The 23552-nt window shown below is 49.2% G+C and overlaps 1 protein-coding gene across 3 annotated transcripts; it reads right to left on the bottom strand.

Moving 5' to 3' along the window:
- Positions 1-1437: 1437 nt before the first annotated feature.
- On the bottom strand, positions 1438-23498 carry slf1 (SMC5-SMC6 complex localization factor 1). Of its 3 annotated transcripts, none has more exons than XM_062454137.1 (17): positions 22961-23497; positions 22215-22296; positions 21890-22115; positions 21606-21759; positions 21278-21403; positions 21016-21078; positions 20355-20501; positions 19844-20010; positions 19510-19644; positions 19217-19358; positions 18923-19088; positions 18583-18728; positions 18253-18395; positions 15711-15790; positions 12091-12183; positions 11028-11210; positions 1438-2076 (listed from the first exon to the last, which is right to left on the bottom strand). In XM_062454137.1, the coding sequence occupies exons 1-17, from the start codon at positions 23069-23071 to the stop codon at positions 1580-1582; spliced, it is 2661 nt and encodes an 886-aa protein (XP_062310121.1). In that variant the 5' UTR covers positions 23072-23497; the 3' UTR covers positions 1438-1579. The 3 variants fall into 3 exon arrangements, with proteins under 3 accessions (XP_062310121.1, XP_062310123.1, XP_062310122.1); XM_062454139.1 differs by having other exon boundaries at positions 23260-23496; XM_062454138.1 differs by lacking the exon at positions 12091-12183 and having other exon boundaries at positions 22961-23498.
- Positions 23499-23552: the final 54 nt, after the last annotated feature.

The raw sequence follows: 23552 nt of genomic DNA, 5'->3' as shown, positions 1-23552 counted from the left end.
ATTTTTTGAAGGATGTACATATTATTAGTTTAAATTATTAATGGTTGTATTTTATACTGTATGCCTGTAAATGGTCTAATATTTATGATATTGTATAGGTGTATGCCTGACTGTCAGTTCTAGAGGTACTTTTTTGCCTGCAGTGTTGCCGGTGACATCTCCTTGTTTCCAATCCCGGCCGATGGTGTTGCAAGGCAGGGATGGGAATGTGGGGTGGTGGATGTAGATAGTACATTATGACAAAATATGTCAATCTGGCTGTACCAATAAATGCGCCTGATGTATGTTGATTATTTAAAAAAAAACATGTAAAATATTAAATATTTTTTATCATCCTTGAAATGAGGTTTCGTTTTGGAATGCTTTTCGAAAGCTGAAGGGAAGAGGGGTACCCAAGGGCTTTGGAAATCCTTGAAAGTTTGATTGAAATAACATTTTTACTTTCATAAAACATGCCATTTCTTTTTGAAAAAGGTTTAGGCGCCTTGAAAATGTTTTTATCTGTTGTTGAATAAGCTGCAAGAAGCGTCAGCAGTGGTAATAGTGATTAAAGTGTGATTCTTTTAGATTTGACATTCTAACATTGTTAGTCTGGAAAATGTAAGCAGGTGGAAAAAAATAATCTTTACAGATACAGCCACAAATTGTTGGAACAGAGGGTCGCCCTGACACCCTGAGTTAGAAAGCCCCTCCCCCCCTCCCATTAATAACCCAATAAGGCATAATTACAATGTCCTGTGTGGGTGTGTGCATGACATCATCAAGAAAGGTGACTGGGATCATCCATGCATGCACAACCACATGTTCATTGTGTGTGTGTGTTAACCCACCCACAGGGTGATGGAGCACCCCTGTCTCCCTCCCTCCAGGACCTCTGAGGCCCCAGCACAGATCCACGTCACATCCACGCACCCATGACCCCCATCTTCCACACACGTCCACCGGGGTCACGAATGACCAATCTTATCCCCCGTGTCTGTTTTCCCCTGATAGACCCACCACCACCTCCCCCGTAGCATACTATAAGCCCCTCTCCCTATTGAAGTCCTGCAGACAGGAAACAGGTCATCTCTCACTGTTGTCTGCGGGGCTGGACTGTTGCCCCTGGGGCCTGCCCCTGTGAAACTGGGCTGGTGGGGAGGGATTCGTACCCCCTCCCTCTCACATGGCTCCCAGATGAGCCTCCTTTGTCTCCGTGCAGATTCGACAGGACCCCACAGCCTAGTGAGGCATCTACTCACACTGACCAGGCCTCAGAGCGGGGCATTACATGGTCATGCTGCTGTTAAACACAAACACCTGTGCCTTGCACTGGGCGAGAGACAGGGGGAGAGAGATGAGGCCGTTTTTTCTGTTGCGAGAACCTCGCTCCAGATTGCAACAATACATTTTTTTTTGTAAGTGTAAAAAACGGAAAACAAATATACTTAAATATATTTATTTGAATTGGTTGTAAACATGAACAGTTTCAAGTCTGTGAGAATCGTGACAATTTCCCAGTGGTTACGGTCCAACAAAAAATAAAGATGTCAGCTCTTTTGGAAAGATTCAAATGCCTCATGATTATGGAGCAGGGGATTCAGGAGTGTGTCTGTGTGTAAGTGTGTCTTTCAGCCTTCAGTTCCTCCAGCAGGCCCATGAGGAAGCGGGTGTGTGCCCCCTGGCACTCCCTCACCGCCTGGCACACCCCTGCCACCTCCTTCTCCACCCCCAGGATCGTCTCCACGTCCTCTACCACGCAAACCAGCCGAGGGTCTGCCCAGCTGGATGTCAGCGTCTGGAGGGAGTAGGTTTCCAGGGCCTGGGCCAGTCTGTAGCCCAGGGATGGAGCCTGGTGTTGGGCCTGGGGCAGCAGCATGGGCACCCCCCTCTCCAGGTGGTAGCAGCCCAGCAGGCAGCTCAACAGGCAGGTGCAGGCCTCCAGGAAGGCCAGGTCCCTGACCTCCGACCCCAGCTCCTCCAGGGCGCAATCTCCTGCCTCGGCGCTGCGTTGCAGCTCCTCCCTCAGCGTTGCTATGGGGACCAGGTCCAGGGCGGTGCACCCGTGTCTGTCTCTCTGCTGTAGCAGGGTGGAGCCTGTGGGGAAGGGGGGGGGGGGGCACAGACAACCTTTTAAGCTAGTAAGTGACATCAGGATGTAGAAATATAAAGTAAAAAATATATATTCTAATGTTGATTACATCTGAGTGCATGTAAATGCTGAAAAGCTGATGGCTGGAAGGCGATGTTGCTGAATGACAGATCTACAAGGGTTAGGGTTAATTAGGCCTAGCAGCCTCCAGCCAGCGCAACATCGGTGATAATATCATGACACACGAGCGCACTGACAAGCAGCCAAGTTAAGCAGCAACATTAGCAAATAAGGCGGAATTCTACGGGTCACTGGAAGGACGTCGCAACAAATATGAATAGGGTACATGTGCGCACACACACACACACGCACACACACACAGAGCGGAACATCTGTTTACCCAGTGGGCGACAGTGCCAGGGTTTTAGCTCACTTTAGTGTTAAGTCAAGTTGACATGTTTAACAGACTGACTCATGGGTCACTTGGTGTTTGTGTAAACTCTACTAAGAGCTAGTGACCTGATGGAGCCCTATTTTAACACACACTTACGTAACACGGCAGACGAGACGATTACCATGCGACAGTTCTTCCTGCAGGTCATCAGGCTTCTCAATCAACAACATTCATCTCAATCGACCACATCTCATGATCGCCTCAATGTTTGCTACGGTCACTTGAACTTGATGTGCAAACTCATCAGCACTATTGACTTTGTATATATTATTATGCTGTTGCCGTTTTTTGTATTATTTATTTGTGAGTGCAATATTTGTAATTTTATACACTTTGCCATTTGCTGCTTATGTCTCAAAGCTAGTTGCTTTTTTGGGCCCATTAGCTAGTCTCTAGTCTAATAATTAGGCTTGTCAAGTCATGTTTACTCGAGGAGTTTTGGGGGCGTTGTGGGGGTTGAGTTTAATTAGCATATTTGATTATGTTGGCTTTTGCCAATTAGCTTCGGTCAAGCCAACGCCCATTAACAAAAACGCGTGGTATGTTTGTTTACTGTAAAGTTGCTACTATGTGGATGCCAATTACACTAAACAAAGTATTAATAGCCAGTATTGCTGTTGATAAGACAACCGAAAATGGAAACATAATTGATTCGTTTAACTTGGAGTACGCGCATGATGGAAATGAAACAATGTACACGATTCCCCAACACCGTAGTCTGCAGTGAAATCCGGGTAAGTTTAATATCTATCTAACCCTAACCCTTTCTGTTTAGGGACTGTGTGATCATCTAGCTAGCGCTTGGCTGCGTGTTCATGTTTTTTTCTGTTGCTGTTATGCGCAAAACATGCAGAGAAGCCATGCGTTTGTATACCTTCCTTAACCAAATTGTTACCAAACGCACTATTTGGTAGTTAGTTAGCTAGTTATTTGGAAAGCCGATGTCTATGGTTGGGGGTGGAGTTTATCAGCTATTGTTCCCACCCCAATACATGCCTGTCAGGAGTGTAAACAAGTTTTAAAATCTTTCATGGGTATTTTCTCCGTTAGTTTATTTAAAGGCTACCAACATTGAATTAAGCATATCTTCTTCCAGATTTCAATGTAGGCTACGATACGTCATTTGAAAGTTTACAATCTGCACTTTCTTACTCTCTTAACAAAAACTGAAAAATGACCATGACCTACTTGCGGACCAAAACACCAGCACCAGTCCCAGTAGTAACAGCTCACTACAACAGTACTGCGCATAGTGGGACAGCACAGCATAGCATCACAGCCTCACAGTACAACACAGAATAGCACAGCCCAACCTAACATCGTGGTCTCTCTGACTCGTTTCGTTTACGCATGGCATTGCAAGAAGCCAGACCACTTTTGATAAACATGTTCTGTCTGCTAGCCTGCTCTGGCGGGGAAGAGAAGCCGCTAACAGTGGCGGTTGGGCCCACGCACACTCACAGTGCAGGCTGGGTCGAGCCCTCTGTTTGTTCTCAGACGGCCTATTTCTGTGGCAAACAGCACTGGAGGGCACTTGACTGCTCAACCCCGCAAATGTCCCTGCCACTTGTGAACCAGCCCCTCCTCTCCCCTCCCCTCCAGCTGACGTGTAAGTGTAGGCTGCCGCCGAGCAGCCTTCGACCTCAAAACAGGGGATGTTGACCATTCAACAGAGCGCTCTCTCACCCCGGAGACTGTTTGAGGCGGGAGAGTTGTTTAGTCAGCTACACCTCGCTCGTGGTCGTGTCACCAAAGCAACGCCCAACCTAAACATCGTGTCGGGAAAAATGCCCTCAGCACTCGAGAATATGAACTTGTGAAAGGCTTTCGAGTTATTTATTTCCACCCTCAGTCTCCACCACACACACACACACACACACACACACACACACTATTGTGTGTCCTGCTCTGCCACTTTGGTGCTCGCGTGAAAGAGCCCTCGGAGAGGTCACCCTCTCTGCCTACCTTTCAGCGCGTCGGGCTGGAGTGGCAAGGGCGACATCTGCATAAATGGTGGCGTTAATCTACATAAACTTTTACATTAGCAGGGAGACGTGCAATGGCGGGGTCAGTGCTGGGGCAGTGGTCAAGGACGTAAGCGCACTGAACAGATCAAAGTTGCTCTGGAGAGGCTGAATGTGAAAGTGAGGGAGAGAGACAGAGGGAGGGAGACAAAAGTGAGAGGTGGAAGAGTCGTTGATGATCAACCACTCATGCTGTATAGATTTAGCCTTGCCTTCAGGCCTATTGAGCGTGCAGCGTTTGTTATAAGTGACCCCAACTAGCCCAACATCCCCACCCCCCCCACCCCTCCTCTCCACCATGAGAGACTCCGACAAGGGACACGTAGCCTGAGCAAAGTTTCAACGCTGTTCATAGCACTTTTTTAACATCTCTCCCCTCCAAAAAAAGCCTTGAAGTGAGGCTTTCACACATGGATGTTTTTTTCCCTAACTGACATCGTCTGTGGCTGCCATTGAGGTGTCCAACCTTGGGTTGTACATGTGCCGTGTAGAGATACAGTCAGGAAAATAAGTATTTGAACACCCTGCTATTTTGCAAGTTCTTCCACTTAGAAATCATGGAGGGGTCTGAAATTGTCATCGTAGGTGCATGTCCACTGTGAGAGACATAATCTAAAAAAAAATCCAGAAATCACAATGTAGGATTTTTTAACTATTTATTTGTATGATACAGCTGCAAATACGTATTTGAACACCTGTCTATCAGCTAGAATTCTGACCCTCAAAGACCTGTTAGTCTGCCTTTAAAATGTCCACCTCCACTACAATTATTATCCTAAATTAGATGCACCTGTTTGAGGTCTTTAGCTGCATAAAGCCACCTGTCCACCCCATACAATCAGTAAGAATCCAACTACTAACATGGCCAAGACCAAAGAGCTGTCCAAAGACACTAGAGACAACATTTTACACCTCCACAAGGATGGAAAGGGCTACGGGGAAATTGCCAAGCAGCTTGGTGAGAAAACGTCCACTGTTGGAGCAATCATTAGAAAATGGAAGAAGCTAAACATGACTGTCAATCTCCCTCGGACTGGGGCTCCATGCAAGATCTCACCTCGTGGGGTTTCAATGATCCTAAGGAAGGTGAGAAATCAGCCCAGAACTACACGGGAGGAGCTGGTCAATGACCTGAAAAGAGCTGGGACCACAGTTTCCAAGGTTACTGTTGGTAATACACTGAGACGTCATGGTTTGAAATCATGCATGGCACGGAAGGTTCCCCTGCTTAAACCAGCACATGTCCAGGCACGTCTTAAGTTTGCCAATGACCATTTGAATGATCCAGAGGAGTCATGGGAGAAAGTCATGTGGTCAGATGAGACCAAAATAGAACTTTGGGGTCATAATTCCACTAAACGTGTTTGGAGGAAGAAGAATGATGAGTACCATCCCAAGAACACCATCCCTACTGTGAAGCATGGGGGTGGTAGCATCATGCTTTGGGGGTGTTTTTCTGCACATGGGACAGGGCGACTGCACTGTATTAAGGAGAGGATGACCGGGGCCATGTATTGCAAGATTTTGGGGAACAACCTCCTTCCCTCAGTTAGAGCATTAAAGATGGGTCGAGGCTGGGTCTTCCAACATGACAATGATCCGAAGCACACAGCCAGGATAACCAAGGAGTGGCTCCGTAAGAAGCATATCAAGGTTCTGGCGTGGCCTAGCCAGTCTCCAGACCTAAACCCAATAGAGAATCTTTGGAGGGAGCTCAAACTCTGTTTCTCAGCGACAGGCCGGAAACCTGACTGATCTAGAGAAGATCTGTGTGGAGGAGTGGGCCAAAATGGCCGGGAATCGAACCAGCGACCTTCTGATTACTAGCCCGATTCTCTAACCGCTCAGCCACCTGACTCCTTTACATAAACACATCCCACACACAGTTGTGTTTTGCGAGTGGCCATGGTATGATATTGGCTGGAGTGATTGATGTCAGTTCAGGTATTGGCGCAAGGTGTCAGATACGCTGCACTGGAGAGAAAATCAAACACCTGGGGGATTATATGTGAGCAGGGGTAATTACGCTACAGTATGCCGTGTGTGTGTGTACAGCCAGGCTCAGACACACTCTGAAGGGGTAGAGCGGGGGAATTCATATGCCGCACGAATGCTACTGCAGCCTGAGACACACACGCGCACACACAGTGCATAGCGCACAGCCCTATGGCCTTTAGAGGGCAGGCTTAGACAAGAAATACAAAAGTGAGAGTGGAGGAGGGGAGAAGCCGAACGAGGGAGAGGAGGGCATGGCTCCATCCCCCTCTTCAGCTCTCTCTCTCTCGCTCTCGTCTAGAGCTGCAGCAGAAGCAGACAGACTGCAGCTACACAGCAACAGAAAACAGCTCTCTCGCTCTCTCTCTCCATCCCCAGCTCCCCCACTCTGCCTGACAGAGTGTGTGAACTGCAGCCAGGGGCACAGCATCGCACATCCAGAGGGAGCTCGCTACCAGGAGGTGAAAAAAAATAAAAAATAAAATAACTAAAACACCAGCCAAGACAACACCACACCACTCCTGCACGGTAACAAAAACAGAAAAACAAAGAGCGAGTCTCCACAGCATTCTGCACACGCCACACGGCTACCTCTCTTCCAACCTGCCTTCCCTCGATTCCAGACCTCCCTTCCATAGCACAAAGAAGGACTGCCCTTTCCCCCCCTCCCTTTTCTCCTTTCCTTCTGCCACTAGGGGTGTAACAATATATTTTGTAACAATATATCGCAATACAAACATTTTACAATATTGTATCGTAGAGTTATGGAAACATTTTTACAATATGACGTCCGTTTGATCCTATTGGTTGAGATACTAGCACGCGACCTACTCTGCACCTGCGTCATGCGTGCATTCATAGAAATCGCTTGAACTTAGTTCACAAAATTGTATGTACAACAAAGACATTTTGATTTTTTTTTAATGATTCGGAAATAAATCTGTTATCAGTTTCATCTAAAATTGTGTTCAAAATATCGTGATACGTATTGTATCGTACACCCAGTATCGTGATACGTATTGTATCGTACACCCAGTATCGTGATACGTATCGTATCGTGAGCTGAGTGTATCGTTACACTCCTATCCGCCACACAAAAGGGCTCTTCCTGTCCTCTTCGCCTTCCCTCCTCTCAAACTGCCCCGACGACGCGGATCGACGCAGGCTCAGGGAAAAGCAACATGGAGATCATCAATTGACTTGTTGTGCGTCAAAACATCCATGTGAAAAGATAGGTGTTTTTTTTATTTTTCTTCCCCCATCTTCATTCATATGGACAGTAGCTATATCTGATAAGATGAGTAGGGGGATGTGTTTATGGGTGGGCGAGGCTATGAGATAGAAGGTGTGGAGGCCTGGTCAGGCGTTCTGTAGCCCGGACACCGGGCAGACATGAGATTACAGGCGGATTAGCGCCCGGAGGGTGCACTGCCACTGGCTGGGGGGATTTATGTAATTCTCTTCCCCCCCCGCCGACCGAGGGAAAGAAGCAGGCATCTGCAACCCAGACAAAGACCCACACAGCCACGGGAACATACAGTGTACGAGTCGCGCGGCCATTACTGGATCTCGGTGAAATTGGGCGACGCGCTCTGCCCTTGGATAGTAAACAGTATCGATTTACGTCGAGTGTGTCCTCGCTTTTTGAGGGTCAGCCTTAGTGAAGGCCCTGGCGGCGTGTCCTCTCCAAAGCGAAGTTCAATGGTGTTACAACCCCCCCCCCCCCCCCCACACACACACAGGGGAGACTTGCGTTCCTCTCATATGTCTATATACGGTATAATATACAATATTATATAAGGTAGTACCTGCTGTATTCGCAAAGATACTGCGCAGAAAGGCCATTATGAAAGAGCCTGACTGATGGAATGGGGTGTTGGGGTGGTAGTGGTCTACCCTTCTCTCACAACTGTCAATCCCCTTTCTAAGTCCCCCTTAGCTAACACAGGCAGCAGAGAAGAGAGAGGAGGAGAGACAGCTAGACAGAGACGAAGAGACACCGTGATGTGAGGGAGAGAATGGAGGGGGAGAGGAGACAGAGAGAGAGGGGGGGAGGGACAGAGAGAGGGGGGGGAGGGGGTGGAGAGACAGAGGGAGAGGGGGGGGAGGGGGTGGAGAGACAGAGAGAGGGGGGGTGAGACAGATAGAGGAGGGAGAGAGGGAGGGGAGAGAGAGAAAGAGAGAGAGAACGTAGGGGAAGAACACACTCCAGCGAGGGAGGCGGTCTAGGGGGACCTTGCTCTTCCTGTAACTCTCAGCTAATGACGTCTTCCGGCGTCACACACACACACACCTCATTGAGATCTGTCAGGGGACTGAGGAGTAGGGGCTGGTGTGTGCGTGTGTGTGTGTGTGTGTGTGTATACGACTGAAAGAATGAGACTAAGACAAACAAACAGCCGCTCGGGCGACGGAGCAACACACCGACCTCAATGAAACACTTCACAACTAGTTTAGCAAGGAAGGAAAACGGAGTCAAACACTGGGGGGGGGGGGGGGGGGGGATGTAGTTAATGTAGCTGTGACTAACCACAGAAGAAGAGTGCAGTGTTGGTGTGGGATTGTGCTGCAGATGTCTCTGAGCGAGGGCTACGGTCGAGGGTGCAGGTGCGCAGGGGCGAGAGGGCTGGTTATGCGTACTAAGGTGGGGGGGGGGCTGTATAGAGGGGGTTGCCACCAGAGATTAGGGTGCAGGGTGGCGTGGACGGTGACAGCTTGAAGGCTTCTTTTCTTTCCCCCCGCCCACTCTCTCACACACACACACACACACACACACACACACCCTGGAGGACCAACAGCTCCGGGTCATTTTCCATTCCAATCAGGGGAGCCCTGGCCCTGTTGCAACATTAAACATTCCCAGTCAAGGAGGAGACAGGGGCACATACACACAGCCATGGATACACACACACACAGGAAAGTAATACTGAAGCTGGCATGCACATAGACCTGCACAAAAACAGGCATGCTCACACACACACACACACACACACTCGCGTACTCCGCCCACAACACACACACACAGGGTCATGTGGGCCAGCCTTGAGCGGAGACAGAGAGAGCGAGGCAGAGGCCCAGCCTTGCCCTCAGCCACGATGGCACGCTTCCTCTGCCAGCACCCCAGGGTCGAGGGTGGGGGCCTCGAGCGATCCTCCCACCCTTCCCCTGCCGTCATCCCCCCGCCCCCCCTCTCTCCCCCACCTTCCCCTCCAACCGAGGTCATTATCGCGGGGTGAGTATGCTCAGTGCTGAGAGGCCCTGATTGTTTTGCTGTGTTGCCCTCTCTGACTGGACCCAGCCTTGGCAGCTCAACTCTGCAGCCTGTCAAGCTACTGAGGCACACCAATACAGTGTGTGTGTGTAGGGGGGGGGGGCAGTCTGCTAAGCATGTAGCCCAGAGGAGTTTAGGCTCTCGTGAAAACCGTCTAGGCTATGCCGTGACAGCAACCCTTTTGTTTTTTGTTTTTTTCCTCAGCTGAAAAGCTTACAGTACACTACAGTCTAGTTATTTGGAGATAAAAAAAATAAATAACAATAACAAATCAAACGCGCTCGGGGGCGTCTTCCTGATCGGAGTCCTGACCCGACTCACAGAGGCAGACCGACAGGAGGACAGACCAAGAGACTGACCTCATTCTCACTGATCCTGCTCCGAAAAGCCCGCCAAGATGCCGAGAAATAGGAAGTCGGTAGACAGGAGAGAGTGGAGGTGAGCAGTGTCGAACAGAGAGCTCTCATCTCGGTCTATTCCCCCGTCACAGACTAGGGCCTGGCAGCACCCAGACACCCCAGACGGGCCCAGACGTCTATCCACACACACACACACGCAAACTTCCACTCTCCCTTCCAATTTTACAAGCAGCCTCCTCCTCTGACCTCTTTTAATTTTCTCCTTTTCTCCCATCGACGCTAAAAAGCCCTCTCTCCGGGACCAAACAATCCCAACCTCATTTATTTTTTGAGGACAGAATATGTACATGTGTTAATGGCGCCGTCGAATCAAATTAACTATAATTAGTCAGACAGGGACTGAGGCAGCAGGCGAGCAACAAGCTAGCCACCTACTGTGGTTAGTCTTGTTCAATGCTGTCTAGGGCTAGTGCACCCACACACACACAATCGCCTACAATCCCCATAGCCTTCCACTCTTCGGTTTTCCTTTCTTGGCACGTGTCACACTCGCGTCAAAGTTCCGCGAGCAGCGATTGCACGTGGCGCGCAAACATCTCCGACACGCGCAACTATTTCGGATGTGACAGGTCTCCCACGAAAACCTGTGGAGCCCTGACTCTTCCAATCGCTTCAAAAGAGACATCAACAGATGTCTTATGGAGCAGAAGGATAATGTGTCTGGACAGCACCGAAACGGGGGGGGAGGCGAGAAGGGGGATGATTTTCGAGTTGAGACGTCGAGCATTGGGCAGTGAAATTTCGAGGAGCTAGTGTTAAGTGTGTGTGTGGGGGGGGGGGGGGGGCGCCAGACCTGCGTGCTGCAGGAGCATCTTGGCGATGTCCACGTGTCCGTTGAGCAGCGCGTCGTGCAGCGGGCTGACTCCGCCCACCTGGCTGTTGAGGTGAGGGCTGGGGAAATGGTTCAACAGGGCCTCCACGCATGCGGTGCTGCCATGGTTACAGGCTTCGTGTAGGGGGGTCCAACCGGCATGGTCTGAGGGGAAACACACACACGTGCACACACATTACCGCGGTTAAGAAAAGTCCTCAAGAAGACCAGGGTACATCTATCATCCTTAAACTCTGCTAAAACTTGGAAAGCAGTTGGGAAAGAGTTGGGAATGCCAATGAGAAGAAAACCTTTTGCCTCCTGTAACAAAACGAAAATATACAATATCACCTTTACTTCGACCAAACTAACCCGCTACGACCGCCTTAAGATTAAAAATAAAACAATAAATAAAGTACTCCTCAACTCAATCGGGAAAAATCACGGTGTGACACGACGACATACGGCGAGCATCGTTTCAGTAACCAAAACGCGACCCCGACAACCCCCCCCCGCTGACAAACGCTCCGTCCTCGATGAGACCAGGGGCCTCAGCCCTCGAGGACAGGTCCGTGTGTCACGGCACCAGAGCGGGGCTGTCGTCGCAACAGAAAACGATCCACCCCGACTGCTCCAGTCTCAGTCTCCACACCTCACCCGCCCCCGCACTCCACCGAAGACATTCGGCTACAGTTAAGAGCGAAGGGGGAAGAGGCGTTCAATTCACATGCATAAGTGATTCAAATGGGAGGGAGGGACGAAAAGGCGACAGTGACGATTATATCTGCCCTGAGAGGGCTCAAAACCAGCCGCTGGAAATATCAGAGGGCGTGTGTTCGCTCGGCAAAGTGGCTGCAAAGCGGAGCCACCCCGTTTCTCCAAGACACACCCTTTCACATTTCCGTTAAAAGGTTAGCCGCGATGACGCAAACGCCGCCCTTCTTTTTTCGCTCGCCTTCCGACGGTAATCGTCCCCCCCCCCCCCCCCCGGGCACCCGGCGGTGAGCTCGGCGGGAGAGAGAGGGGAGAGAGAGAGGACACCTACCTTCAATGTTGACGTCTGTCCCAGGAAGAGACAGTATCTGAAGAACGGTCTTCACCTGGTTCATCTTGCAGGCTCTGTGGAGGAGGGTCTCCCCTTCGCCAGGACACAAACACACACACGCCCCGACGAATGGACAGACAGGAAAGAGGAGGAGAGGGAAGGAGAGAAAGAGAAATCCCAAATTAGGGTGTGTCCTGTCCTGCCCATTGTCCCCCTCTGCAGCGAACGCACCAATAGCAAGCCGGAAAAATGTCCCCAGCCACCCCACCACCCCCCCCAAAAAAAGAAAAAAAAATGAAAACTGACCTAAAAAATTGCGACCCTCCAATGAGAATGCGATTCAAGAGCAAGGGGAGAAAACGGGGGGGAGGAAGATAGAAAGAAGAAACAAAACGTCTCAAAGACAGGCTCTCTCGCCTAACTCTCCCTCTTTTTGGGGACTGCATTTCCCCTTACACCAGGGCTCCACCAAAGTTAACGGCGGGCGCCGGTTGAACTGTAGGAATCCCCTTCTCCTGCATTGTTCGTCAGGAGGAAGTTCTGGTCGACAGGCCAGGCACAAAGCCCCCAACAGGATTGTTCACACATCCAGGGTTCAAAAGCTCCACCGGGCATCACACGGCCAACCACGTGATATTTAATCAGCAAACCGCCAACACACGGCCACAGAGAGCGGCTGAAGCCTTTTATTTACACTTTCCATCCCTGCACACACACACACCTCCCCCCCCTCGCCCTCTTTTTGATACAATATTAAATCAGGAATATATTAGACGGCCAGTACCCCTCTTTTCATGTATGGCTGAACTTCAGAGGGAAGTTAAAGACCAAGCATGAGTGCCTCTGTGCTTGCCATTATAATACAGAGCTGCAAAGCCCCTAATAAACGCTTTACTAGGTCTCCCCAGGACGTCGCGCTGTGCCCTGGATACACTCCACCAGATAGGGCAGGACAGGGGGAAGAAAGGGAGGGAGGGGAGAGAGGCAGCGGCAGAGAAGGGAGGAGGAAATGTTGCATTTCAAAGCGCGGGGGAAAAAAATATATTGCAAATGCTCCAGTCCTCTTCAACATCCAACGGTTCCTTTCTTCCAAGGAGGTGTCTTTGAGGCGCCAGCGGACGCATTAAATGTCACTCACACCTAACAGAAAGGTTGAAGGGGCGGTGAATGAGGGCTCAGGTTCTCTATCGGTGCAGTAGTTCGAGAAAAAAAAAAAAAAAATCGAGGAACATTCGCCTCATCTCACCTTCAGACACAATTCTACCCAAACAATTCTACAGCAGAGATGAGATTAAGTCACATGTCGTTTCCCTAGGCGCATCCCTCACAAAAATATACATAAAAACTAAAAATCCTATTTGTATTTTAAGCTAAAACATCGCGGTCGCAATGCATATTCTATCCAACATGGATCCTGGCTCTCTATACGTGTTTGGAAGTACCACTCGTCCCTGCGCCCGGCTCCTCTCGGCTGCCTGGGAGAAGCAGGCAGACAGTGAGGAGTTTCAGTAGGACTGGTGAATAGGATCTGGTCCCCTTGTGTTATGATGCAGAACCATGACCTGTAAGGGAACACCCTCTAGTGTCACTGGACTGGACTGGAAAACAAAACAACTACACTGGAACATATGGCCGACAGCACAGCTTTTTAAGGATTCTCAGAAGACAGAAGAAAATATATTTAAATCTTTCCTGCTGTGTACTTTTCAGAGTAAGAATCTCCTATTTCATTTGTTCTAAAAACAAGTTGTAAATAATAAGAACAAATCAAAATGATGTGTGTGTATATATATATATATATATATATATATATTTAAAAAAACTAAACAACTAAAAAACAACGGTACCAAACTGGGAGTGAAGCTCAGCCTTAATGAGGTGTTCTCCTCTGTGGCAGGTCAGTGTGCTACACGGCATATTCTGCCATTACAGGGACTCGAAAACGCTGTGATTAAACACCCCTTCCACAGCACCCCATGTGTACACATCCTCGCAAATGCCAAGGCCAATCCACGCACTGTTAAATCACTTTAATGGCTCCAATTTGGACACAACGCCTCCATTATAGGGGTAATTGCATGCTCAGCATTTACAAGCACCGAAAGGATAAATCCGCTTGTCCTTTTCTATAAATCCCCTAACAATCCCTCCATTTCACACTTTAATAGAAAAGTTAAATGTATGTGTTGCTCTTTATACCCCTGCCTCATTCCCGTCTCGACACTCCTGGTAAGTGTCTCTGGCGAGCTGGACCCAAAAGCTGTTGGCAAAGGGATCCAATAACAATGCTAGTTGTTAGGAATGTGATGGAAAGCAAAGTATTGCCAAGTATTGGTTATTCTGGACCTTAGAAAACACTAAAAACAAGCCACTGCAGCTTAGTTGTATATCCATAAGCTAATTCCAAAATTCTGTAACCTACATTACCCGGCAATTACATGCAAACTTCTTCACGTTTCATCTAGTAAAGCCGCTCAGCTTTTTAAATATAACTCCCAGAGTCTGTGTGTTTGAGATGGAGTTAGGCCGGTCCTTTCACAGAGGACTTGGTTGAGCTGTCAAAGCAGAGAGATAGCAAAACAGACAACCTGCAGAAGCACTCAGCCCCTCTCAGCTGCTGGGGAGAGAGAGAGCTACAAGTGTCCATGAAGCTGGAGATAAGCTGCAAAGAAAGTGGCACATGGGGAAGTACAACTGAAGTGTGTGTGTGTGTGTGTGTGTGTGTGTATATATATCTGCCTGTGTGTGAGGTTGAGAGTGTGCCAAAGCGGAAGGATGGGAGGGCAAGGCGAGGAGAGGAAAGGATATGCCGATGGTTCATCAAAAATTAATGCCGACTGCATCGGTATAGGGATCACGTAGTGGAAAAACAACACATGCCAACAGCCTTGAGTCTCCTGCCTCTGCCCTCCCCCCTTCCCCTCCCTCCCTCCACCACCCCACCCACCCACCACCCCTCGCCTGCTCTCTCCCTCCCCCTCGCCAGAGCGGGGCCTTTCTGATCAGGTGGAGGGGGGAGAGATGAGCCCTGACACCTCGGAGAGTTCACGCCGAGTGCCAACCCTCTAATTGCAAGAAGTTCCGCGCGCAGTCACTCACTTTCACTGCTCGGCCCTAATTGCTGCATTTAATATTCTTAAACTGGGGATCTGACGACCATTGTGTGTACCTGGCCCTGTTGTTGTTTTGGCCCCATTATTTTTTTGTGTGTGGCTACATGTATTTATTTACCATCCGGTCTTTCTATAAAAAGGTGCATTAGAATTGGGGGGGGGGGGGGGGGGGGGTGGAGGGGGGGTTGGAGAGGGGACGTGGAATTTCAATGAGAAGCGGCCGTGTGGTGAAGCAGGTACGATGGGAGGAGGAGGAGCGGGGCGGGGGCTCGTCTCGCGCTACGCTACAGCGACAGGAGCCACTGTACAGGCCTGACTACAGGACTGCGTTGGCATATGCTAATCTCTGTGGTTTTATACATGCATTTCATGCTCTTCATTAAGCTCAAAACGATGACGTGGCTTTCGCGTTCTCCTAAATGATGACCTGGTGCTGTGCATCGGTCCATTAAATCAAATCTGTGTGTGTGTGTGTGTGTGTGAGTGAGGGAGGGGTGCAGGTCTCACCTGCAGCATTGACTTTCTTCAGACCTCTAGGGATGTTCTCCTTACCCAGGCCTGATCCATTAGCAGGACCGCTCGGCATTCTGGGTAGGGAGAAAGGAAACTCAGTCTGGGGTGCGGGCATGGTGCAGAAGCCTGCATCATGACTCATAACGTCCTTTCTATTATTCAGGAGGATAAAACAATACAGTACCAAGCACCCTGCATGCTTCCCTTATTCAGACTGTGCTGTTTCACCCATGCAATGAACTGAGTTGCAACAATTCTGCGGGCTTACCCCAAATATTTTAATAGACAAGACAAACAAGTGTCACCAATCCTTTTCCAGGGCAGATTTCAAAAACAGAGAATTCAATATGGGGGGGGGGGGTGAGGGGGGGTGAGGAGGAGAAAATAAAAAAAGATTAGGGAGAATAAATAGTGGAAGTGAGTGAAGTCTCTTCAAAAACAGGCCGTGCTAATAGCTGTGTGCTGTCACTAGTGCTATGAGTGGGGATACGGGACGCGACAAGGACGTCTGATGTGTGTGTGTGTGTGTTAGACAGAGGGAAGGACACCCCCTTCGTACTACAGGGGGAGATGCTTGTTCCCTGGTAATTGGCTTGTTCAGAGGCAGAGAATGATCTCTGAGCAGTGTGGAATACACGTCCTGTCACATAGCTTGTTATTAGCAGGGACGACTCTGTGAAAGAGATGTGAAGGTGTGTGTGTGTGTGTGTGTGTGCGCGCTCGTGAAGAGAGAAAATGCCACCTCTCCGCTCAACCCACTTAACCCAAACCTCCCCTGTCGGTATAGGTTGGCATCAGACAGCGCTTGGCAAGCGTGCCCGCTTGCCTCTCCCTCCCAGCGGACCCCCGTAGCGGGGGTAGCATTCTGTCACTCTGGCCTCCCACACCCAAGGGCAGTGTGCGCCACACACACACACACACTCCACTCCACAAGGAAAGGGTACTGTTGTACATGTGAAGGGTACTTTTCAACTTGATAAGACCGTGTTGAGGGCCAAACACCGCATTCTTTTAGCAATCGGAAATCCTTTCTTCCTTTCTGAAATCGTTTGTTCCCCTTTATATTTCTCAACATCCTTCATTGTAGTTCTGTGTGCATTTGTGGCATTTGAATGTGACAGACCTTGGACTTCCACAGAAATGACGCCCCGATTCTTGTCTGAACTTCCGTGCTTTCCTCCAAATTCTCCTCGAGTTTGATTGACAGTGGTTTCATTAAATAAGCAGAGGGGGCAGGCCCGGCTCGCTGAAGGCGATTGGCCGGGATAGGATTACCGGAACATAACTGTCTGGAAAGTGGCGGGCCGCTCCAAAATTAGAAATTGACATTCCACTGAGCCGTCTCCGTTGCTAGACAACTTTCAGAGGGCCTCATTAACTCACACAACAGGTTTATAGCGGACAAAAACATGTTTTATTTTACTGAAAAAAATCGTTTGTACCTATTGTACCTTTAAACCAGTGGAATGAAGTGAGATTTCAATTAGACAGAGCTTCTCGCCAGGCCAGCAGCCATGGTAACAAGCTGTCCTTAAGAGGACCACACACGCACCCCCCCCCCGTCCTCAGCAGTCATGCTGACACAAAAACACCACCAAATGAGAAGGAACACTGCAAGGTTTCTCTTTCTCGTATATCCAGCTCGATTGGCCTCTTCACAAAACACCTTTCATGCCGTGGGCCCACCTTGATCCCCACGTCTTATTGACATGACTGGTGGTTAAAAATGTACGGGGGAGGGAAAAGGCACTTAAAAAAAAACAAAAAAAAGAAAACACTATTGCTGGTGAAACGGAGTCTCCCGTTGAAGGATTGAAGCGAATTCCATTGAACCTTTAGAAAAGCAGATTGTCTGTAGTGAGTATGTTGATTAAGTTCTCAGGGCTGAAAAGATTGGAAGGGGAGGCCAGGTCTACGAGAGAGCCGCTAGCCTGCAGATGAACCTGCTCTCTGGTGACGGCTGCTCATCTCCCAGCCAGGGCAGGAGTGATGGGAGCACAGCCAGCCAGGGCAGGCCAGCGGGAAGCTGCCCAGTATGGGGCGTGGGCATGGGCGAGGAGGGGAAGGGGGTCTGGGCAATCTGTCTGCCAGCCGGCTGTCGGGACCAGTCTCTGGGTCTCTAACCTCTCGCTGTAACCCTCCTGACAGCCCTCTCTCAGACTGATATTGAAAAACCGGGATATGCCCCCATGCTTATTCCCCCCCACACACACCGTCCAACCTCTCTCTCCCCCTCTCTCTCCCCCCTCTCTCTCACTTCCACCCCCCCCCCCCCCTCGCCTTCCTGCTGTGTTCTTCATTCTTTCTAACCCTTAAACTCACAGCACCTTTTCTTTAACCTTTCCTTTGTTTTCTTATCATCTGCTGTAAGCCGAGCCGTGATGTGTGTGTTTTAAGCATCTGCACGGGAAGGGGGGGGGGGGGAGCAGACAGAAACGGGAGAAGACAGGACGACAGACAGGAAGAAAGAAAGAGACAGACACAAGCGGGAACAGTGGGCCCAGCCCTCAGACAGACAGATGGTGCTTGTACTGACCCTGGTGTGGAGCCCTGGTTGCTGCAGCTGTGTGCGGGGGGTTCAGACCCGGGCCGCGGGCCCCTGCCGTCTGTCCTGGGGGCCCTGGGACCACCTGGCCTGTTCCTACACAACTTCCTCAGAGCAGGCAGGTAGGAAGACACCTGTCAGCACACACACACACGAGTAGACTGCTTGTTATAGCTGGTGTGTCGGCTGGTTCAAGCTGATCAGGACATATTAGGATGCTACAAGAGGAGATGCGATACCAGGAGATGGACAGTAGGAATGACCCCTCAACAACAGAGTTGTGCAGAGTTCCAGGAAGTGACATCCAGTGGTGGGACATACCACTTTCCTCAGAGAGAGGGGCTCCACACCCAGGGGTAGCCCGTGCCTACAGCAGACGTTCCGGAAGATGGCGTCAGCAGCGAGCATCTTCAGCCTGCTGGAGGGCATCCTGGGAACGAGCGCCGTGAGGACGTCAGGTGACAGGTCTGGCGAGGAAAAACAAACCAATGGAGACGTTACTCCACACCAAAAAAAACACTTTGCCTCGTTTGTCATCGTCATTTAATTAAAAACACAAATAAACCAAAAGAGAAAATACGATAGGACTCCGATAGGGATCTCTATTCAAATCAAGAGCGATGTGTTTGCGTGCTTGTGTCCTGTGTCTCAGGTGACGCACCCTGGCAGAGGATGGCGATGTGTTCGGCCAGGTCATCCAGGCCCTTCTCCATCAGGCAGCGGTTGAGCTTGTAGTGCTCCCCGCACCAGTACTCCACCACGGCTGACAGCATGTCCTGGAGGCCCAGCACCAACTTCTGCCTCCTGTCCCACTCCAGGGAGTCCTCCTGTGGGCGACACAGTGGAGAAGAGGGGGGGCGGATGAGAGGACCATGGTTGAAGAAGGGGGAACTATGTGACTCCAGCGAGGCTGCTGTGTCCAGCAGTGAGGGGGTGTCTGTGAAGGGAGGTTTACCTGGCTGGCGGACAGCTCCCACACGGACGCCTGAACCAGAAACTGGGCTAGCTGCTTGACCGACCGCGAGCCCAGTGTGGAACGCTCCCACACATTCCAGAAGCTTCCATAGAGCACTGAGGAGCGCTGGCCTCCTGACTCTCTGAGAAGAGTTGAAGAGTGCTTTATTATACGCTGTGATGAATAGCACTGGCCAGTGATTGGACATGCGTTTTCTTTAGTAAAACCTTCTTCATTTTCACAGAAGTAAAAAAAATGTGCTAGGCAGAAAACTTCCCTGTCAGACAGGTTACCTTGTGTTAGCAGAGGAAAGTTCACACTGGAACAACTTCAGCACAAACGCCTGCAGGTTGCCATGAAAGCCCAGCAACTCAGGGGAGGCGGGGCTGGGGAGTGAGTGACAGGTGGCCTCACCGGACATGCTGTACCTGATGAAACAACCCCTCAAGGAAAACGAGTAGGAGAGGGGGGGGGGCTGATATTAGAGGTCATTACAACACACAGTCCGACACGACGTCCAAAATAGAAGTAAATACATGTTTAGGGGACATAAAGAACATGTATGTGCCGGACATGTCTGAACTTGCGTGCTAACGCAGCTAGCGTGCTAACGCAGCTAGCATGTACCTCAGGGATGAGTCCACCATGGCCCAGAGCCCTCTCTTACACTGGGGACACTGCAGCAGCTGGCTGAAGTACTTGGTGTTGGTGGCCGAGCCCCAGGAAGGATTGTTCCTCAGGAGTTTGTGGAGAACGTTCCAGAAGGTGCAGAGGAAGTAAGGTGTAGCCTCCCCCTGTACAGAACAGATGTTAGACCAGGATGCCACAGGGGAACTCAACTCAGAGATCATGTCAGAAGCTGTATATCCTGTCAACTGGCTGAAAACTACAAATACACACACACACAACATATCCTTATTTCTACATGTGAATTTCCACAAGGTGAAGTTCACAAGGACTGGACCAGTAAACCAGTGTGTCCAGTAGCGCTGGGGCCTGTTGAACGAAGGGAAGGGCTGAGAGAGAGAGCGAGAGAGAGAGCGAGAGAGAGAGAGCGAGAGAGAGAGAGCGAGAGAGAGAGAGCGAGAGCGAGAGAGAGCGAGAGAGAGCGAGAGAGAGCGAGAGAGAGGGTTTGTACCTGCAGAGCGTGCTGCATCAGAGAGGTGAGGAGCAGCGCCGGAGGGAGACGACCAGGAAACACGGAGCTCTGGATCTCCTCTAAGGCCTGCGTGAAGAACCCGCACTCTGTCAGACTCCTCACGTTACTGAAGTCCGCCGCCACGGCCTAGTCAGAGAGAGGGGTGTGGGGAGAGATATCAGGAGAAAATATATACACCGGTACAAAAAGTTAGGTGAAAGGAAGAGAACGAAGAATGGCATGGAGTGAAAAGGGTAATGAGACCAGAGGTAATGTTCTCTCTAGGTTTGTGATGTCACCTTGGTTACTGTCACTTATTGGCCTTGTGAATATGGTGGTAAGACGGTCTAAAAAAAAATACGACATGACCGTTCATAATGGCAATCTTCGAAAAGAATCCACTTGGGTAAGCGTGGACAGGACAGAAGAGACCACCCTTAATAGGTCTGCCAATCATTCCTCACAAATCAAGTGACAGCACCGGTTTAATCAGGTGACCCGGATATGATGTGTCCTTGCTTGGAATGTCGCTTTCCTATCGGAGTGGGCTGACACAAAGGAAATTGAATGACCTGATCTTCCTGACGAATCGCATGTTCATTTTTACAATCGTGTAACCTCATGGCAGATGTATTAATATGCTCGGAGCGGATGGACACACCTGTGAGTGGGGCGTGGGGTGGTGGTAGTTTAGGAACTCTGGGAAGACTAGTCTTTTCCTTCGCTGTAGAAGAAAAAGAAATACCCGGTAAATGAAAGAAAAGGTTATATACTGTATGCAGGTAGGGTGGCCATTACAACAATGGCATCTGGAAATGCTACATCCTCCTGCATTTTGATTTCCTTTCAAACGACAACTGGATTCGTAAAAAGTCTTGCACGCCTGAACACAAAGCGATTTTAAAAAGGGAGCAATTCCCCACCTCCAATTTAAAAATGTAGTCCTTAAGGGCCATCTCCAGCTCGGAAGACACTTCAGCAATGTTCCCTTCTGACTCCAGGGCAGGATCTTCTTCTGTCAAGGGTGAATCCATATCTGAACATGGGTCCTGTGTGGGAGACACAAACCCTTTTTAGCACCTTGTTTGGTTCACACACCTGATTTAACTAGCTTAATTGTATTTAAAGAAGCAGGTGCCTATCTGTTGTTTACTATGGACATTATGATCCACAGTGATTGACAAACACCCTCAACGAATGAAACACATGGGGGGGAGGGGAAAAATACATTCATATTTTGTTGTCATTTACCCCAAACAGATGCTGGGCTACGTGAGTTAACGGGTAACATGGTGCGCTGTTAAACTTGGCATGTTCTGAAACTTGCTTGGCCAACACGTGTGTGATGATGGTGTGAGGCAGAGGAGGATGTGTGTACACACAGGCCTTCCCCGATTCCAGGATTCTAGGAGACAGAAACATATGTGTGTGTCTTCAATTTCATGTCAAAGATTTGTTTTTTGGTTTGTGTTTTTTACATATAATTGTTGATTATTTCAGTTTCCAATACTGTTGTATTGCATGGGACTCCTCACCTCTTAAACTTGCCTCTGCGATCTGGTTCATCAATCATTAGGAGAACACTCCACCCATCAAATGCCCCAGCTGAGGTCCCACTGGCCACCTTCTCCCGCCACATTCGGACCGGGTTTGAGGCCCCGGGGGTCCAGGAGACAACATCCAGCTCATAGGGCTCCTCCGGCAGCCATGAACCCTTCTTCACACTCTCCAACACATACTCTGGGGTCACTATCCAGATGCCTGGAAGAAAGAACAGAGAAAGTTCCGGAAACAAAAGAACAGGAGAAATAAACCATGTTCTTTCGAAACGGAAGCCTCAACATCATTATTGTCACTCACCTTCTGCACAAGCAGCCAGGAACTTCTCACTGGCGAGTGCGTCAGTGACTATTAGATGGGTGATGATGCCTTGTTTATAGACCTAGAAGACAAATAAGCCCACTAAAACTATGGATAATACATACACAAACCAAGAACACAAGTTTGAGGGTTGTTATCGCTAAGGTAAGTAGGGTTCCTCTGTGAATAACGTCAGCCAAGCCCCAAGCATTTTGCCTAGGGACTGAGCACAGTGATAACACAAGAAGCTTGGTAAAACCTAGGCAACTGAATGGTTTTGCTTTTCTATGCCATGTTATAGGAGGGTAAGGGTTAACTTCCCATCATGTACCCCAGGGACAGCATGGAGACTACAGTACTGTAACTATAATAAGAGGCAATTGAGGGCAAAGATAAAATTACAGTGTCAAAAATACATCTCAGCATTGGAAAACCAATTAGGGTCATTCTTCAGGGCTAATCACCCACTGTTCATATTTCACTGAATGAACTGTTTGACAGGTGTGACCCAGCATTCTCAATGACAGTCTTTATCATCTACCAAGAAGGGAGATGGATAAGGCAGTACACCTGGGACAAAGGTACTCGCGATTAATGAACGTGGTTGTGTAATGCTATGTGTAGGGACAATGTGTTACACTAGGCTGGAATGTAGGAACTATTTTGTGTACTTATCCATGTAAAACGTGCACACACAGAGACAGAAAGCCGTTGGGTTTCCAACTGTTGTTGTCAACACTACTTACAGATCCACCAATGTACTTTCCACCCAGTTTCTGGATTCCAATGATTAGTTTGCCTTTCTTCTGGGGTATATCCATTCCAGACATTTGGAAAACATGCTTTTTGTCCACCATTCTGTTCGACGTAGCCTTTACAGCCAACTGTAGCCAGCCAATCTAACTAACTACTAACTGATCAGAATGACTTAAAATGTGCGTGCGACCTAGATTCTAAATCATTCATGTTTTCACGACATACATTGATTTTGACACAAACTCGAGACTAAGAAAGGGTGTCAAATGCTTGCTTTGTCGTTGGCTACCTCTTTTGCATCTGTCAGCTGATCTGATGTCCGGCAACAATAATAGCGCCAAAATTCTGAACCCTTCGATTAGACCTGCCAGTCGATACCAAGTTTTTAACAAGCATCCGTCGCTATTTATTTTCTACACGGATGGAAAAAAAATCGCATGTGTATATAATTTCATTTTATGTATAATGAAGTATATTGCTTATTGTAAAAGCAATTCGAAACAGGACAGATTTCCACCCACGTTGACAGGAACATATTGTTGTGTAGCCTTCCGGGGGTGAAACTTGGAAATCTCATCTCAA

The sequence above is a fragment of the Osmerus eperlanus genome, chromosome 28, assembly GCF_963692335.1.
Source record: "Osmerus eperlanus chromosome 28, fOsmEpe2.1, whole genome shotgun sequence".
NCBI classification, from domain to species: domain Eukaryota; kingdom Metazoa; phylum Chordata; class Actinopteri; order Osmeriformes; family Osmeridae; genus Osmerus; species Osmerus eperlanus.
The sequence above is the reverse complement of the archived record's forward strand: the minus strand, read 5'-3'. Positions and strand labels throughout refer to the sequence as shown.